Source organism: Heteronotia binoei, chromosome 7 (assembly GCF_032191835.1).
Source record: "Heteronotia binoei isolate CCM8104 ecotype False Entrance Well chromosome 7, APGP_CSIRO_Hbin_v1, whole genome shotgun sequence".
In the NCBI taxonomy this organism is placed as follows: domain Eukaryota; kingdom Metazoa; phylum Chordata; class Lepidosauria; order Squamata; family Gekkonidae; genus Heteronotia; species Heteronotia binoei.
This window is the reverse complement of record NC_083229.1, coordinates 56,347,368-56,367,525: the sequence shown is the minus strand read 5'-3', so window position 1 is coordinate 56,367,525 and position 20,158 is coordinate 56,347,368. Positions and strand designations below refer to the sequence as shown.

At 41.2% G+C, this 20,158-nt stretch overlaps 1 protein-coding gene across 1 annotated transcript in view; it reads left to right on the top strand.

The window, feature by feature from the left end:
- Window positions 1–2,350: 2,350 nt before the first annotated feature.
- Window positions 2,351–20,158, top strand: part of SULF1 (sulfatase 1) — a 157,398-nt gene continuing 139,590 nt past the window's right edge. The window contains exon 1 of the mRNA XM_060243665.1: window positions 2,351–2,549. Coding sequence (XP_060099648.1) covers window positions 2,411–2,549 — 139 coding nt within the window. The 5' untranslated portion in view covers window positions 2,351–2,410. The remainder of the gene's footprint in view (window positions 2,550–20,158) is intronic.

The window sequence follows — 20,158 nt, the reverse complement described above, 5'->3', positions numbered from 1 at the left end:
TAATTCAGAACTGAATATCTGTCCTAACAGCTGTTTGCAATATTTTGGATTTCCCATGTCTCTGACTGGTATGCACTTCTGATGTGGTGTTACTGACACAATACTGGTAAAATTGTTAAGTCTGCACTTTCACAGCTTCTTGGGTTTTACTCTGGTACTCAACATACAGTTAAAGAGCATGTAAAGCAAACTAGTTTTGAGAATGCCTCCAGGGTTTTCCAAATCGATGAGGTTACCCAGAGCCTTTCCAGACCACAGTCTGGTAGAAAAAGGAAATAAAGAAAAACAAAGTCTGCCCTGTAACATTAATTGGCACTGTTTAAAATCTTATGATACCCAAGGGATAATAGCTCCATCATGGTCTTGCCACTTACCATTATAGAAAATATTGTCCTGTTGCTTGTTTATCTGGATTTAGAAGATTAGGGAGTTGTGTGCTAGAGAATACTCAGCATCTGTGAAAGCAGTTTAAGTTTAATAAGCTGAAATAGACACCATATAATCACTTCTGGGAAGACCTTGAAGCAAATGAATTGGGAGCAATTCGTTTTCTCCATCTACAGGTTGTTCACTAAATGGGTATAAAAATATGCCTCCCTTAATTAATATTTTATGAAATAGCCTTTTGCCATCAGTGAATTTGAATTACCTTCCAGAAACCTGCACTGAGTTAAAAAAAGAAAGGAGGAGGCAGGGGAGCAAGCATGTTTCTAGGCTTGGAGATAATTTTATTTTAGGTAATGTGCCTAGTACTTTAAACAAATCATCACATTTATAAGCCTTTCTTCACATTGGATCTGTACACTTTAACTTTTAATGACAATTCTCCTTTTAGAATTCCTTTTCCAGTTCAAAGAAATTCAACATCTGTCATCATGTAAAATGTAGATTTAACAGAAGTGTCAAATGAGACACTTTGAACTGAATTTTTAGAAATCCACAGTCTTTTTTTTTTAAAACCATTTTCATTCTTCTTTCCACACTTGCTTATTTCAGAGAACAAGCAAAGAGTATTCTGTTTCTTTATTGGCCTTAGCATCTCTCCATATTACCACTGATCACTCATTCTTGCTATTAGATCTAGGTGGGTACCTGTGTTGGTCTGAAGCGATAGAATAAAGTTAGTGTCTAGTGGCTCTTGCCCTTAAAGCTCTGCTTTACAAATAAGACACTGAGATATCAGTGTATTTGGGATGTACTTGGCATTCCCATCCAGCATCATTCCATGGAATCTCTTTATATTGTGACTTCTTCCAAACGCCAAAGTAGGTGTAATTTAAAGACCTGTTATGTGTCTACTCTTGATTGATAATGAGAAAAGCCTGAAACTTTGGATGAAATTTATAAAGTAAACTAATTATACAAGTTTACTTTGTCCTGTGCTTCTTTATTCAGAAATAAATCTAAGTGAGTTTTGGCTTACTCCCAAACAACTGTATAAGCTTGGCATTTTAAACACCTTTGCCAACAAGTGATGAATACATAAATAGGGCTTGTTTTGTAGAAATACTGAGATGAAATTTGATTTGGATCCTTAGCACTGTGCATGTAAATTCAAATGGCCACTTAATTTACAAGCTGCTGTTTTAAAAAAGTACCCTTTTAGTGGAAGCATGTGCAGGTGAAAGAGATTCCGCGTGAAGCAGCTCCCACAAGAGACCCAGGAGGACTTCATTAACATAAGAAAGCCTCTGGTGCTTCCAGTGCACATGGCCGCTGACTCTCTGCAGCTCCCGGAGAGCCCAAGGAGACCACATGGTCATCCCGGGAAGGTGGATTGTTAGTACTGCAAGATGCAAATGTCCCAGTTCAGTGCAAACGACCGAGCCCTATTAACACTTGCTCAAATTCTCTCCAGCGGGCTCTTTTTGATCTACGCTGGGAAACGGCTCGCGAAGGACACTCTTCTCTCCCCCTTCCCCCACCCCTTTTAAAGGGAAAAAGAATTAACAACCGATGCTTTCCTCTGGACGATCTCCACCCGGGTCCTCCGGGAATGCAAGGAGTTGGGCGAGGCAACGGAGCGCCCCCCACGAGAGGAATCCTGCCCGCCCTCTACCTTCCCCGCTAGCCCCGCCCACCCTCAGGCTCTCTCTCCCTCGCTCTTTTTTAATAGCCGCCTTTCTGTCGGCAACTCTCAGGTTACTTGGCGAAGTGCGGGCTCCGGCCGCCAGCCCGGTTTTGCTTCTCTCGCTCCCCTGCCCGCTCCGCCTCGCCTGCAGTTCCTCCTGCTCCTCCGCCGGCGCTTGGATTGGGCAGCCCGTCTTGACACAGCAGCACCGCGCCGGGGGCTCCTGGAGGACGTGTTTCAACAGATGGTTGGGGTTAGTGCGTGTCATCACGTTCGAGTGGGGATTAGGGAAGCCCTGCGCTGCCTCGCCGGGGCTGGCTGGTGTGCTCTTCTGCTCCCATGTTGAGCAAAGACACACCCCCCTCCAATCCCCCAAAGGTGCCTTTCAGTTTTAGGGGGTGGGGGGAGAGTGAGGGCGAAAGGGGTCAGGGAGGGTGCCATCGCTTTTCCTCCAGCAAGGAAGCAGCTGTTTGTGCAGGTAAAGGGGTTTCCTCGCGAATGCTTTCTCTCCCTACCTCCCCCCCCCCCTTTCTCTCCCTCCTATCCCGACTTTGAATGGAATGCTGCTCCAGCACACTTGTCAAAGCCAGTTGCTACTGCCTTATCAATGCTGCTATTGTATAGCTGACAGATAACTGTGGGCATAGCTTGATGCCTGCCTGTCCTCGGAGCGCTAAGGCCCTTAATGCATTTTTGAGGTCAGGCTGTGCCAAAGGTGTCGATTAGAGAAAGCGCTGGGAGGCTGTGGAGCCATGCGTTTGGACCGCTTGCCCCGGCTAGCAAACTTTCGGGACTTGACAGGGCGTTGCAGCTGGGGAGTCCTAGTGGAGCTTCCACAAGTTCGTGCTTAAAAAAAAAAAAGGCTTTCGTACCCCCAAGTTTTCAGAGAATTCACTTTTAGATGCCACACCGTTGTACAATCTGATTTATGGGGGAGGATGCGGGCGGGTAGTCCTGTGCTTCATTGCAAAGCAAGCCAGATGCTTGGAAGAAATGTCTTTGGAGCAGGCTTCGCATTTTGGAGGGCTCCTTGTGGAGCAGCAGCGCTCGGCTTGGCAAAGCTTCCTCGTGTGGCGAGAGAGGCAGAAGTCAGCAACAGACCAGCAATATGGGGAGCGAGCTGCCTTTTGCAGCTGCAGCGGAGCAGATGGATGTAATTCATTTGCAGGTCTGTTTGCGAAACTTTTACGAGTCGCTGAAAACTAAGTAGCATCGCCATAACGGATCATTAAAGTAGCTGTATTTATAGGTTCTGAGCAGGCTATCTGAAGTGTTAATTAAATTGAAACAGTCAGATGTATGTTTTTAATGTTTGGGGAAGGCACAGAAGCAGAGCCTTGAAACTGGAAATTTGTCCTTTGACATTTAGTATGACTAGTGCTGCTGATCTTCCAACAGAAAATTATCCCAGATCCCTCAATGGGATGTCCTTGCAAAATGGGCTTTGGTTTGCAGGGGAAAGTAGACTTGGAGAGTAAGTCCATTGAACTCCATGGGTTTGACTTTGGAGGAAAACACAATAGTATGGGGCTGGCTGTTGCTGCCTTCAAGAAGAGAGGAACACTGCTCACCAATTAAAGAAGATGGTTTAATTTGGCAGTTAGGTATTTTAGAATTAAGTTATTCCTCTGGTTGCTTGTATTATGTATTTTGGGATGTACTGATGCTTCAACATTTGCTTTAGTTTTTTGGCTTTGTAATAAAAAGGTACCTAAATAAGTGTGCCCTGCTTTAAAAGTACTACTCTGTTGCCTCCTGCCAAAGATTAACATGCACCATGATCCTTGCAGGCCTTGTGGGACAGATGTGAGAGATTTTGCCTCTCTTGTGGGTGGGTGGAGGGGAAAACTCTGGTACTATTCTCAGTCTTTGTAGGGGAGAGCTTCTCTAGGTGATACAGTTCATAACCCTTTCTGAAATGAGATTGCAGTAGGTAGGGTGCACAGATTTGTAATGAGTGTGCTGTGATTCAGACACTTGATTCTACAAAAAAAACAATCCTCATAAAGCTATATAACACCTTTTAGAATACTCCCACCGCCACCTCCACCCAAGCATTCTGTTTGGCTGCTTTACAGATTATGCTCTGTTTTAATTCTCAAGCACAACTCTCAGCAAGGAAGGGATCCTTATAAATAATCCCTCCAAACAATATCAAATAAGAGTATTAGCAGACTCCTAATTAGTCAGGGAGTAAGGTGAATAAATAGAAGTGTTTTGATTTTTCAGCACTCGCTTAGGAGATGTGGAAAATTTCCCAGATACTCTAAGCCAGGAAAGCACCACTTGCAGCTTGTGAAGGACTGATGTTTGGACCAAATGCATCAGCAGGAAAAGGGACAGAAACAAAGCGAGGTCCCCGCAGCCAGCATGTCTCTGTGCAGTGATAGGCGCTGGTAACCTTATAACACAGCCAAGGTGCAGCTGTGGTGTCAAGAATGTAAGCACATCAACAGGGCTTCTGCTGCAATTAGGAGGCAGCTGCATTTCAGCTGACTAACCTAATGGTCTGAATGTTCTGAAAAGTTCAGGCAAAACCAAGTGCCCATTTGGAAAGCTGAGGTAGGACAACAAGTCAAGCAAAACTACTTGACCTGATAGGGCTGCCTTGAAAAAGCAAAACAATGCCCTTAAACTAGTCTAGGGATTTTTTGGTGTTGTTTTTGTCAAAACATAATCTACTGTTCCAGATGGTGAATGTTCAAAGGAAAAATTTACAACTACTGCTATATACCTCAAGTTGACATTTGGTTTCTTCTGGACAGTGTTTGTCTTGGGTACGCACCCGTGCCTGCACACACGCAAATTTCCCATTAGCTACACAACAGCTGTAAAACTGTTCAGAGCTCAAGGGGTGTTGGGTAGTCAGATTACCTGAAGAACAAGGCAAAAAAAAAAATCATTCTGAGAGCTTGGAGAACCACTGTGGCTTCAGCAGGTCTGCCAGGCTGCAGAAATGCCTTCCTTTGCATATTCAAGATGCATTGCCCTTCTCCTTTGGTTTGCCTCTTTTCTACCTGGGAGCCTTCTTGATGGAAGAGCAAACGTATCAGATATGTCCAGGGGCAAAATTATGCAATGGTGAATATGTTGAACTTCAGCATCTAGGTACCTACTGCTAGGGTTGCCAACATCCAGGTAGTGGCTGGAGATCTCCTGGGATTAGATAATAGAGATCAGTTCACCTGGAGAAAATGTCCACTTCAGAAGGTGGACTCCCCAAACCCCACCTTCCTCGGGCTCCATGTCCAAAATCTCTGAAGCTGGCAACCCTACTGCTAAGCAATGACATTTCCTAGGTATTTATTTAAATCATTTTTACCTGAATTTCTACCAATTAAGGGCCCTCAAGGTAGCAAACAGGCAACTTTGGGTAAATCACTCAGCTGAACTTGTCTTGCAGGCTGATGAGATGATAGTGGTTGCATTATTTTTAGTCTATTTTTTGTCAAACAAATGGCAAGAAGTGCAATAACTTGTTGGAGACTGAATCTACTTTGAAGTAGATTGGCTTAATTGTGTGTTAGTTTATTACCTGGCAGAGGTTTCCTCCTTTTGGCACTTCTAGTCAAGGTGGGTGAGTTTGTTCAAATAGTGACATATTAAGGTTGTTGCTTAACTTTTTGAACTCTTAGTGCTTTATTTAGCTCTTGCAGAACAATGCAGAAAGGCTTAAGTTTCAAAACAATATTCAATTTTTTTTAAAAAAATTAAAAGATGGAATGGATGAATGTTTTGGAAGACATATATAACAGGTTTTGAATGCATGACACCTGAAATTCTGTGAAATTCATTCTGAAACAGCTGAAAATCAATTACTGTGTCCTTCAGTACATTATCCTAATAGTGGGTATCAGTAGTAGATAGATTTGTCTCACAGGATTTTTACCCTAAGCAGAACCAATGACAGAAGATTGTGAAATAGCCTGCGATAGTGTTGAGGCAGCATTTCCAAATATGGAAGGTATTATGCACTCACAGGAAGTGAGGCATCTATGGATTATTTTTAAAAATGATTTTCAAATGCTGTTCTGATTAGATCATTTATTGCAAAAAATTCTTTTGGAGAGTTTATCAGAGTTGAATCACAAACCAGACAGTCGTATAGCTGTCTAGGCATATCAGGCTTTTTAAAAAAAACCCTCAGTGTTTCTGTATATTGACAGGGCTTATTACAACCATATGAAGCTGGATTCTTGGTTGTGATTCTTCATAGCTTTGAATATGTAAGGATGACTTCTTGACATTCAGGGATTTGTGTATGTGGAGATGGATGGATTTACTGCGAGCAGTTTCACAAGCTGACTAAATATTGTGGAAGTTGTACAATCTGAAAACAAAAAGTCTGTTCTTGTGTTACTTCAGGTTTCTTGCCAAGAACTCAAAATTAGTGGTTTGTGGGAGGAAGAATGAGAACTGATTTCTTCACCTCTGAATTTCCCAGTTATTCTGTCATCATCCATGGTGGGGGGAGAGCATTAATGTACAATGGCTTTGATAGATTCATTTAGAATGTTTTAATTTCTTCGAAGTAAGCCTAGGTGATGTGTTTAATAGTGGTAATTGTAAAATGCTATTGGTAACCACCATTGCTATCCAATGTGCTGTGTCATACTCTTGCTGTAATAGAAAGAATTTCTCCAAGTTTGAATGGGGAGGAAAGAATTACCTTTTTTTTTTTTTTGCACTGAGAAGTCAATAAATCTTCATGTGACTGGGTCAACACAAGTGTCCTTGAGGTTCAGAAGTTTAATGCTGGAAAAGCTTACAACTGTTTCTTCAAGTACATAGGCATGAGAAGCTTATTAAGGGAGTTACAATAAACCAGTATCAGATCTTCCCCCCCCCCCATTACACATTCCTTTCCTATTTGTTTCATAACTTGATCAATATTGAAGTCCTAAAATAATTTTCCTGGAAGTAAGCAAGCCCCATTGGGAAAAAGTGGAATTTCTGAATAAACTTGTTTGCGATTATTCCCAATGCTACCTAGCCTCACACCCAGGCACTGCCTTTGATTTATAATAGCATTAGTTACCTTGTCCAGGCAGGAAGTAACTTCTTTTCCAGTACCATATTTACTGATTAGTAGGCAGGTTTCTTCAGATCCCTGCTCTTTATAAGGATTGGTGGTTCTTTTTGTTTATCAGTACTTATCTTATTGTGTGAGATAGAGAATTACTGAGGTTGTTCAAGAGGTGACTGGTTCAGGGTTGTAAATCAGACTTGTTACCCAATAGCAAAATATATTATGCTTGGTCTTGTGTGGGTCACTGAGTGAAAATGCAGTAAGTGCTATGACTTGCCCATTAACTATCTCAAAATATGATCTCATTCCCTTTATTTAAAAATGCATTAATGAAAAATGGAATAACCACCATATAATTTTGTTCTGTAGATTTCTCAGTTAGAATCTCCACCTTTCCCATGAGTATCCATTGCTATTGTTAGTGTGACAGATACATCATTTTGCTATTCTTTTTGCCACTCTGATTGGATGAATAAAACAGTGAGTAAGGTGGCCTTGGGGTGAATGTCAAGTGATACTGATTTTATGGTTATAAATGGTTGCCCACTTAGAATTCCCCAAGATGAAGAGCTGTCAGACAGGAGACATGGTGCCATATATCTAGCTAGCATGGATATATGTCCCTCCTCCTTTGTCCCCTTTGCAGTTTCTGAGAGTCTCTTGTACCCACGGGAACAAGATTTGCAGGGGTCTGTGGCAAGAGAGGGAAATGGAAAAATCCAACTTTGCGAAGTCTGCAGATGACTGGATGAACACCAGTACTTCATAAGAATTTAAAGCAGATTATCACAAAGCCCTTATGTTAACCTCTGTAAAGGATTCCAAGCAGGAAGCATTGCATGAGTCACAGTATTGTGCCATCTTCTTGTTGGGTTTGGAGAAGGGAGTCTCCATGAGTTGACTGCAGCTTAATGGCATGTTCTTCTTGTGTTATCTCAAAGGTTCATCCTGTGGCACTAAAAAGGGGATCCTTTCTTGGACCTCTGTTGGGAGCTGCAGTCAAGAGTAATAAGACTGAAGCTTTCTGATTGGCCTAGAAATAAAATGGGATGGGTGGATGAGGAGGTTCAGTTCTACTGGTTATATGGCAAATCTTTACAACTTGCAGAAACTGTGTGTTAATTTTATTGCAATGTTATGTTAAATGAAATGTCTCAAATGCTTAGATCTGATTTGTGCTGGCATGTTCTCTTGCTGTATACTTATCACGTGTCCCTTTTCAATAAAAGGCACATGCTAAAACATTGATTTCATTCAAACTAACTACAGAAAGGTTGGAAAAAAGGCCAGGTTCAGTCTCTGATGGGACTTTTGGGATTCCCTTTCATAAGATACTGAATGTATTTATTGGAGTTATTTCTTAACCACAACTCCATAAATATGGCTTATATGGCTTATAATAAAAAAAACCCATAAAATTCAGTAAAATGTTAGTATTGCAGAATTTTAGTGTGGCATAAACATAAGTGTCTTGTGCCATTTAATTACACTAGCAGTACAGGAGATTGTTACAGTTATGTTTCAAGACATTGAATTGTCTAATAATATTACAGTTGGTTATTCCAGTTTTAATTCAGTGGGTTAAAAAAAAAGCACTTAGAAACCATAAGGAAACTTTGATGGAAGCTAGATTTCATTCATTGTAATACATAATATTTTAAGCCTACAAGGATCTACTAATCTTGAGCAAGGAACTGCCAAAACTTTATTTCAGTGAATGAACTGTCCATGGTATGACTGACTAATGATTTTATTATAGTGAATGATTGAACCTATGGCTACAATAACCACTTGTATTTTTATCACCAAATTCTGCTGGCCAAGTCTGCCGACTGTCCCAGAAAAGCAGGGATTCCATTTTTGAAAAGGAAGATTTTCACTTAAAAAAATTATTGTCCTTCCTTCCTCTTTGAAATTTCATCTTTTGTTTGTCCTCAGTTAAGGCTGTTCAAGAGCTGAGCTTGCTAGATCAAAGCCAAATAGCACAGGATCTTTTGAAACTAATTAGCACTTTTCAACACCAAATGTTTCATGCAAATAATGGAAAGTAGCCCTTTCTTTATGGTGCAAATAGCAAGAAAATACAGGGGATCTGTAGACTGGGTAGGACAATGTTTGATAGGACTACAGCAGAAAGACAAACATTGTGATCCCTTAAAATAAGAGCCACCAACTCAAAGGTAATTTGAATGTACGTTTTGTGCCAGGGTGAGATAAACACTAACAATTTTATGTAGCTCTGTTCAGTTAAATGTTGAAAATCTACGGAGAATATAGGTTGTTTGAGGCTACAGTTTAGTGCCCTAGGCATTCAATCACATTGTTTTATCAAGGCCAACAAATGTAATGTATTATTCTTGTAGTACTATTGCATGAAATCATAGATATAATAAAAACCCAACATGGTGGCACATCCCTCAATTTTTATTGAAAGATGTGGCAACCACAGGAGTGGCCTTGTACTTTGTCAGCACTCCCCCCATCATTGGGTAGCCTACTGCCAGCCCTGTCAGGCCAGAACCCCACCAGCCTTTGAGGGAGACGGTTCTCTGCTGAGAGGTTCTCCTGGAACCTCACTGATCACCACTGCCTCTCCTCAGTCCATCTGCCTCCCCCCCAAAAAACCAATACTGCCGCTGTTTTGACACCTCCATCTAACACTCCCCACAAAAGTTGCACGTGCCCAGTATGGCCCCTTGTCCCTACTGTGCGGCAGGTGAGGTGTATATACTTTTTATAAATATGCTAGAAAATCCTACTTATGAGACAATAGTCCACCTCTTCATTTACAGCACAGTCTGTAGTTAAATCCAGTGTGAACTAATATAATGTGGCACACATTTGTTGTTCAGTTGCACAGTCAAGTCTGGGAGAGACGGTGGCTCAGTGGTAGAGCATCTGCTTGGGAAGCAGAAGGTCCCAGGTTCAATCCCTGGCATCTCCAAAAAAGGATCCAGGCAAATAGGTGTGAAAAGCCTCAGCTTGAGACCCTGGAGAGCCGCTGCCAGTCTGAGAAGACAATACTGACTTGGATGGACCAAAGGTCTGATTCAGTATAAGGCAGCTTCATATGTCCATATGACTCCGTGACCCCATTGACAAAGTCACGCCAGGCCCTCCTGTTTTCTGCCATCCTCCGAAGTCTGCTCAAATTCGTGTTTGTTACATCAGTAACGCTGTCCAGCCATCTCATCCTTTACCGTCCCCTTCTTCTGCCTTCTGTCTTTCCTAGCATCAGGGTCTTCTCCAGTGAGTGCTGCCTTCTCATTTGGTGGCCAAAGTATTTCAGCTTCAGCATCTGACCTTTCAGGGAACAGTCAGGGTTGATTTCCCTTAGGACTGATTGATTTGATCTTCTTGCAGTCCAAGGGACTCTCAAGAGTCTTGAGCACAACAGCTCAAAAGCATCTATTCTTCTGCGTTCAGCCTTCCTTATGGTCCAACTCTCACAGCCATACATTACTGCTGGGAATACCATCACTTTGACTACACGGGCTTTTGTTGGCAGGGTGATATCTCTACTTTTTATTATACTGTCTAGGTTCGCCATAGCTGTTCGCCATAGGTTCGCCAAAGAGCAAATGTCTTTTAATTTCATGACTATAGTCACCATCTGCAGTGATCTTGGATCTCAGGAATGTGAAGTCTGTCACTGCTCCCATGTCTTCCCCTTCTATTTGCCAAAGTGTGATGGGGCTGGATGCCACTTGCTTAAGTAATATTGAACATCATTTAATAACTATATGCACTGAAGCAAACTCTGAAAGAAAACAATTAAATCTCTTCACCTGACAGAAAATGAATGTTCAATCACAATAGGGGGGTGGGGGGAGAGGACAGTTTAGCAGTATCAAGTCCCCTTTCCACCTGCAAATAGTCTTCATTCTTTCTATTCAAATTAGGCTACAATGGGCTGCTTGCGCCAGGCTTCATTTTGGGCAGGAGACCACAGGACTGCAGCTCTAAATTTTGTTGTGCTCTTTCTTAACCCGCCTCCCAAATAAAAATATTTGCTTCTGGGCTCCATTGTTCAAAATCCTTGTGAAAATTTTGCTGAACTCTTAAGATTTGACAAACTTTCTAATATTTCCCCCCACAAAAAATGGGAAAATTACCAGAACATATAAAGTGGACAGATGGAAATCTTCATCAAGCACTGGGGCCACATAGGAGAAAGTAATTTTAAAAGTATGATGGGAGTAATGTTTTACTGTGAACTAAAATTCAAGAAGCATTTTAAGGTAGATTCTGAGCTGATATAATTTAGTACACCTTCCAGTGATGTTTGGGGGGGGGGGCCTGTCATATGCAAATGAGTTGTGTTAACGAGTTCTGGCAATGAGCTCTGGCACCCCTTTTTCTACAAAATGACCCCTGACTTGCTTTAAGAGCTATTTGAAGGCTCCCTTTTGTTCCCCTCACCTGAAAGTGGGAGGCGGTGAAAGACAGGCTTCCAATGGCTGTCTCTCTTCCTGCCTGCTTGCCTGTCTTCCTGTCATTTCTCTGTCTTCCTTCCTTCCTCTTTACTTTATTCCTTTCTCCCAAACTTTTACATGACTCTCACTTCATTCTTTTCTATCATTCTCTCTGTCTTTCTCATTCTATCTTCCTTCTCATTTTTCTTTCTCACTCCAGTCCTCCCTCATTTTTGTACCTTCCTTCTGTCCTTTGCCTCATTCTTTCCCTGTATCTCTGCCTTTCTGTCTTTTTATTTCATTCTGGCTGCAATCACATGCACTAAATAATGCACTTTCAATTAAGGTTGCCAGGTCCAATATCTGGGGACTTTGGGGGTGGAGCCAGGAACAAGGTTGTGACAAGCATAAATGAACTCCAAATAGCGTTCTGGCCATAATATTAAAAGGGACCACACACCTTTTAGATGCCTTCCCTCAATTGGAAATAATGAAGTATAGAGGCATACTTTTGGACTCATAGAATTGGACCCCCTGGTCCAATCATTTTGAAACTTGGAAGGTGTTTTGAGGTGAGGCATTGGGTTCTGTGCTGCAAATTTGGTGCCTCTACCTCAAAAAACAACTCCTATGGAACCCCAGATACCAACTGATCAATTATCCATTATACCCTATGGGAATCAGTCTCCATAGAGAATAATGGAGCGCCCAGCAGACATTTCCCTCCCCCCCCACTTTCTGATGACCCTGAAGTGGGGGGAAGGCCTCCAAACTGGGGGATCCCTTGCCCACAACTGGGGATTGGCAACCCTACTTTCAATTCACTTCCAATGCACCTTCCAACTGGATTTTACTGTGTGAACTGGCAAAATTGAGATTGAAAGTGCTTTGAAACTGGATTGAAACTGCATTTAAGGTGTGTGATTGCAGCCTCTGTCTTTCTACCTTCCTTCCTTCCATTTTTCTTTCTCTCTTTTCTCCTCATCTTCTTCCTACCATTCTTCCTCTCTCTTTCTTCATCTTTAACAAGTTTTATTAAGTTTTACAGGGAAAATTAGGGAATTGGGGGAAGGGATAGGGTACAGAAAATAAAAGAGTAGATTACAGTTATTGCTACATTAAAAAAAACAAGGAAAAAGTATAGTTCATTATACCCGCAAGTATTCAAAATTAGTGCATAGATATTTAAATTCTACAAATTTTTTTATGACTTTTTGATATTATTATAAAATCCTACTGTTTTACAAATTGTTTAGTGGCAAATTCCAGATTCTTATCTATCATGTCTATGATCATACAAAACCAAATCTGTGTATTTTTAATCTACATAGAACAACCAAAGAAAGAAAAGAAGAGAAAGAAAAGTTCAGATTCTGGTCTTCAATACAAGCTTGTTGACCAAGAGGTTTCAGTTTAGAGCAGCAGCGGCTGTGTTTCTATATCTGAATTACTGAGGAATCTCAAGGCTGTTGAAAATAAAACAAGCTTCTCATTAAACATAAAAGGATTCTAAGTTGGATGGATACAATTATAATGTGCATATCTTATTAGCAAATGTAGATATCTTTAGGCACCTACTTGAAAAGTTTAGCTCTCTTAATGAGCAAAAAGGGTAGGTTTCCTAAAAAAAAAGTGAAAAAGTAAGGAGAGAAGGGAAAAAAAACCATGGAATGCTGTTTTTACAGAAACACTCATCTCCAGTTACACAAAGCAGAGCAAAAGGCGATGGCCATTCCCGATTGCTCCCACAACATCATGCTAAACAGAGAAGGGAACCCTTGCACTAACTTTCCTGAAAAACAAAGAAAAAACTCTTAGTGGATTAATTTATTGGCAGACATCTCAATGCATGGGAGTAGGCAAAGGGGCACCTCCTCATCAGCCATTCAAAGAACAACAAAAATAATCAAGGTATGCACATATTTCCTTTATCTTCCCTTTCACATGCCTTCTTGTATGTGTGTGCATACCTTTGTTTATATGTGTGTATATAATCTATCCATAATACTCCAGATCCCATATAAACAGCATAATTTTTTAGCCTTACATTAGGGTTTTACAGGTTATTAACATCATTAAAACCCCTCATTTTTGGCAACAATTGCTCAACCTTCATTGTGATTTACGATTCACAAAAAATCACATCAAGGCAAAACAAATTTCTCGTTCAATTTAAAAAAAATAAAAACCAAATAGTCCTGCTTTGAGTTTTGAAGGGACCCTTAAAAATCAAATTCCAAAAAAAGAATTTAAGTCCCAAAGTATTATGCCAGTTAAAGAACAATCAGTCTCTTTTTCTTAAAAGCCTTCCAGGTTTTCATTCTCTTGGGTCTTACTTTGCTAGAATCCACAAATTTCTTCCTTCTATTCTTGACTGATATTACAGCAAGCTTGCAGGCCATGTCGACGTCACTCTTCTGTTTCTTTATCTTGGTAATTTGTGCTTTCTCTTTCTGCCATGAAGAATCAGGGGCCTCTTCCATTTTGCCTTTGCACAATACATTCTCAGACATTTGTATATCGGCCTCTTCCAATTCGTAAGATATCTCTTATATTCCTTGAGATGTCAAATCCTGGATATTATTGATTTCGCCACATTTGTCCAGAAGCTTTTGAATGCGATCTGATGAGTTCTGTTAAAGAGTCAGTTCCCTGCTGAATAGAGAAGCTGGTGGCCATGAAATCCTTTTGAGTATTCACTTCAGTTTGAGATGCCATCTTTTTCTCAATATGAAACAATACAATAGCAAAACAATTAAGACCAGAAATCCAACTTTAAGTCTCAATTAGCAAATTCTTCCACGTTTCCAATTAAGAATTTTCTTCTCCTGAGTTCCAATAGAAATTAGATCAGTCCAGACAGATCACAAAGTTGCATCAAGCCTTTTTTCATAGTATTATTGTATTGTAAGTCCCAATACTGTGTTGTTTGATTTTGTACCAAATCAATCCATAAGTATTCGCTCCAGTTGCTTTTATTTAAGATAATAAGTTACTACAATATTGTTCTTTTAAGTTTGAAAGCTGATCTTCCATGGGTGGATGGGCATAAATCTTCTTCTCCCTCATTCTGAACAGTCAAATTTGGTATAATAATAAAAGTTTAGCTAGTAGGTAACATTGCAAAAAAGACTTACTTGCAAGGCAGATTTTTGCTGATTGTAGTAGCAATATGCTTTAACATCAAGCAGTTCTGTTACCAGTAGACACAGCTGGTGCCACACAAAATGGCAATTGCAACAGTGAGGCTTCAGGATAGACAAGAAGTCCCAGGGCTCTGCTGCCGCTGAAAGTCCTGGGTTTCATCACATCCCATGCTTAGAGACCCCTCTTCTGGAGTCTCATCGATATCTGGGTGACCGGACCCCCCTCAACCCGTGCAATTCGAGGGGATAGCAAGCACTGCGATTTCCCCCTCAATGTCGCTGAGCTGAAGCCGGAACAGGAAGTCCTGTCTTTCTTTTTCTTACATTCTGTTTTTCTATCTTCCTTCCTGCCACCTACACATTCATCACTCCCCTCCTGAATATTTTTCTAGGGCCCATTATATTCCTACAATGGGCTTTACTGCTAATAATCTATATCATGCACTTGAATGTGTCACAGTCCCCCTGCACCCCTGCCTCGACATCGTCCTTCCAGGTGTCATGGCCTCCTCCCCAGTGGCTGGGCCTTTCATGGCTCTTCTGGGCGTCCCCCCTGGCTGAGTTGAATGTCGGGCCTGGGGGATGGGAGTGGGGTTGCTGCGCTGGCAGCGGCCATGGCCTCCGTCGGCACATTGGGGGTTGCTGCAGTGGCAGCCACAGGGGTGGGGTCAAGTGGCTTGCCAAGTCCCGGCTAGGGCTGGTCGGGACAATGTGGAAGTAAGAATGTTTATAATAAAGCATGGTACCTAAACATATCTAGAATAGTTTGCTTTTGGGTGTGATTTTTGGGGTGAATCCCATGAGGTATGCAGATAACAAATCTCTTTGTGGATGGGCTCTGTTTTCAAGGATCTTTCTATATTCATGAAGAAGAGCATCTTGCCTTCCGATATTTGGGGAGCAGTGTGGCACAATGTTGGTAGCCAAAGGTCACAGTGGGTTTAATACATCCATTGATGGTTCTCTTGTTGTACTGAGTTGGAAATCAAGTTTGTGAACATAGGGGCTTTTGAACCACACTGAAGCATTGTATTCTGCATCTGCAGTACTATGCACCAACCTCAGAGCTGAGCATCTAAGTGTTGTGGCGGACAGTGCTCAAGTTGTACCACATAATTTTTGGAGAATGTCATTTCACATGCATATTTTTACTGCTACATTGTTAAGATGGGGTTTGTAGCTCAAGATCCTTTCCAAGGTAATGCCAAGGTACTTGGGTGTATAGTTGTGTGCTATTAAGCTGGGTGCTATTAAGATAGATATTCAGTTCACAGTAGGCAAGATTGCTACTGAGATGAAAACAGGAACACTCTATTTTTCCTGAATTTAGTAGTCAGCCAAAATGTCAAGATCAGTCAGTATTTCCTCAGTCCTTTCAATCAATTTGTACCTTAGCGTAATTGCCGTGCCATTGGCATAAGTAAACTTCCTGCATGTTGTCTTGGGAACATCATACATTGAAAAGAAGTGGAATGAGAACCAAGCCTTGGGGTAGACCATTATTCAGTTTCTTCTGCTTGCTGATTTACTGACCCATAATTAATTGGAAACTTCTGTCACTCAGCATGTTTTTTAGGCATTGAAATAATGTTCTGCAGGGTAAGGCCTGTAAAAACTTGTACAGCAGTCCATCCCTCCAAACTGTGGTCTTGGGTAGTGATTCTCCATTATATTATGCCTGGTGGATTTCACAACTGGTCTCTACCAAGTGAAAATATTTGTATGCACATTGGTACATATGTGCCAGTTTCAATCAAGGAAAACTTCATCTTCAAATAATAAGGTGATATTGCTAATTAGTAAAACCAATTTTATGATGTCCAACAGTGTCCACAGTTTAACTTATGAGAATAAAGGGGTTGTCATAGAAGCAAAATGGTCATAAATAAATGATTAAAAATTGTTTTCTTAAATGCCATTTGGCACTGATTAGAACTCATTTAAATGTGAAAGATAGCAGGGAGATAGTTTGGAACAATAAGAGAATGCTCTGACTTTTGTAGTTCCAACAGAATAGTGGATTTGAACAAGGGAAATCAGTTTGAGCTGTTATCTCATACAAAAACTCATGAGATGGCTACTGGCAACTAACTGCAGTATATCAGAACCTTATTGCCTATCTTTAGCCATCCAACTTAAGAGGCAATTCAGAATAATGTGGTGAAATAAAGACAACACATTAGCTAGACTGAGCTGGCCAAGTGGGAACTCTCAAGTTGTATCCATCCTTCAGCCATACAATTCATTGGCCTTCCTGAGCTTAAGACTTGGCATGTCTCCCCAATGCATAGCTATAGCATAGCCATGTCTCTTATTATGTCTGCTATTATTTCACTCAGGATGCTCAGAGAATCAAGAGCAGTGTTTACAGAACTGCCACTTTCTAGGCCCTCCAAGTATGTGAGGACATCACAGAGACAACAATGCCAAGACCTCTTGCCAGTACTTCATCTGGGAAGCCCATCAAATTGGAATAAGTGTTCCTTCATCCAGTGCTTCCATATTATTAAACTTAAGAATGTGTCACTGACAACCAAGATCAAAATAATTCATACCATAGTATTCCCTATTTCTATGCATGGGTATGAAAGTTAGACAAGGAAGAATACTGATAGGAACAGTGTTTTTTTTTTAGCAGGAATGCAGTTCTGGCTGGCTTGGCATCAGGGGTAAGGTTGCCAAGTCCAATTCAAGAAATATCTGGGGACTTTGGGGGTGGAGCCAGGAGACTTTGGGGGCGGAGCCAGGAGCAAGGGTGTGACAAGCATAATTGAACTCCAAGGGAGTTCTGGCCATCACATTTAAAGGGACAGCACACCTTTTAGAATGCCTTCCTTCCATAGAAAATAATGAAGAATAGGGGCACCTTCTTTTGGGGCTCATAGAATTGGACCCCCTGGTCCAATCCTTTTGAAACTTGGGAGGTATTTTGGGGAGAGGCACTAGATGCTATATGGAAAATTTGGCTCCTCTACCTCAAAAAACAGCTCCCCCAGAGCCCCTGACACCCGCAGATCAATTCCCCATCATTCCCTATGGGGATCATTCCTGGAGGTGCATAATGGCTGTGGAGGTGGAGCTTCCCCCGCCGGCCAGCTGGCTGGGGGAGGGGGGGAGCCTGTAAAACCAGGGAATCCCCCGCTGGGACCTGGGGATTGGGAAGCCTAATCAGGGGTGTGGCCTGATATGTAAATGAGTTCCTGCTGGACTTTTTCTATTAAAGCCCTGACTAAGAAGAAAGGGGTTTTTTAATTTTTAAAAACAAATGTACAGTCTAAAAATATTTTATACCAATTCTGTCTTAATATTTGGGGGTCGGTAAATGTAATTTATTTGCTCCGTAAGTTTTCCCATTGACTCAGAAATATTCTCTCCAAAATTTTTCATCCATTTAATCATGCAGTCTTTAATTTGCTTTGTTTCGGTTTCATATTGCAATAGCCTTTTATATATTTTTCCTAGTAAATATTTTAATTTGTTGTTCATAGGCCATATTCTTTCTTGAGTAACCTCCTTCTTTTTGTTCTTTGTATTTGGATACCATTTGGTAATATATCAGCCACAGTGTTCTTTCCTTTATTTTGAACTTCTTGCCAGGATTTAATTTTCCCTTGTCTCATCATATAATCATGTTATATGATCAGTTTTGTTATGATACTTCTGTTGCAATAAGCATTCATGGGAGATATCATGTCGTGCTGGAATGAGAAGGGGGGATGGTAGCTGTTGAAACCCAGCCAGTGTGACTGCCTCCCACTGGCCAGTGCCAATGTGGTGAGCCCCCATTGGCAAGCCCTAATTGGCTTTCCATCCCCTCATGTTTCATTCACTGAGGAGGGAAGCTGGCAGATGCTGGTGCCTGACCTATTTGGCAGGAACTGATCTTGCCTGCCCACACCTTTAATGAAAACATGACATCAAACATAGGTTAAATTGGGAACTTCATTTGTAAAACAAGCTGATCTACTTAACTTAATACCTTAAAGCATGGGTTGCAAGGCAAGCCTCCTAGCAGGGCAATACCACCCTGGCTCAGAGCAAGGCCCAGAATCCCTCCAAACTTTTCTCCTCATGATCTGCACATGTGTGCATGGAGGGATATAGTCCTCACCCACAAATGCTAAGCCTTAAGGCTTGTCATATGTCCCCCACAACCCTTACAGAGCTACCCCTTAAACTGTGCTTTTTCTACCATGGGGGGTTAGCCTTGGCTTAACTCCCCTCCTGTAATCTGCATGCCTAGCATGTTGTGCAGGCCAACCTGCAGATCAGCTAAGAAAATGTATGTCCCAGCAGCAGACAGGTGAACACCCTTGTGTCTAAAAAAATGTGGCAACAAGAACTTGATCCCAGGATATGAAATTAGCCTTTGCCCCCTGAGACCCACCGACGTACCAATAACATTGTTTAGCCATCACCTGGTATTATCAGCTCTGTATGGTAAACATCCCTCCAGACAAGCCTCCCCTCCAGGTAACATACTCAACCAAACCAAAATGGCATGGGAAACCAGTGCTGAATGAGCTCCTCATGTGGAACCTCTGGTAGCAGGGAAACCACTGACCTGTTCCCAGGTCATTTTCTCCCAAGTGTATGACAACAATCTGGGAAGGCAGTCCTGCCAACCTTTGATCATGGAAGAGGGATAAAAGCTGACTCCAACACATGCCTCTCTTCCCCAGCCATTCAACAGAGGTGCAGTCTTCAGTGCCTAGCTGGGTACTGATACAGGAGAGCTGACCCTCCTTCTTGACCAATATATGGTTGAATGTCTGCAAACCAGCATGTTGTTGCTGGTCAGTCTTGTGCCACATCCTGCAAAGAGATTAACCATCAGAACCATCAACACTTTCAATATATGCCTGGTAGCCCTGAACTTCCATCAGTCCAAACTCTACATGAAATTTTCAGTTTTTCCCATCTTCAGTGATACTTGACCAGCCGTTTTGATAATTGTCTTTATATAAATTTTTATTTTGTCCTATTATATAAATACCCAGGTGTTTTATTGGGTTTTTTTTAGTAACAATATATCCTGTTAATTTCTGTATTTCTTCATTAGTTACATATAATAAGATTATCCTGGCCTTCTTTTTATTCAGTTTTAATTCAGTTTATATCCAAAGTATATTCCAAATCTGGTTATTTCTTCCATTGTATATTTCAAGGAAATGCTTTTCATCTTATATTCTTATCTTCCTTTATTCCTTTATTATCTTGTCTGATTTTATTGGCCAGTGTTTCCATTGCCAGAATAAATAGCAGTGATATCAGACAACATTGTTGAGTTCCCTTTGTTACCTCAATTTTTTTCTGATAAAGAGCTGTTTACTAAAATTCTAACATTTAGATCGGTATACTTTGAATCCAATTCAAGAATTTATCTACACAATTCATGCTGTGTAATGCTTTCATTAAAAAATAACCAAGGCACATTATCAAAGGCTTTCTCTGCATTCAGGAACATAAATACCATTTCTCCACCTTTTTTCATAAA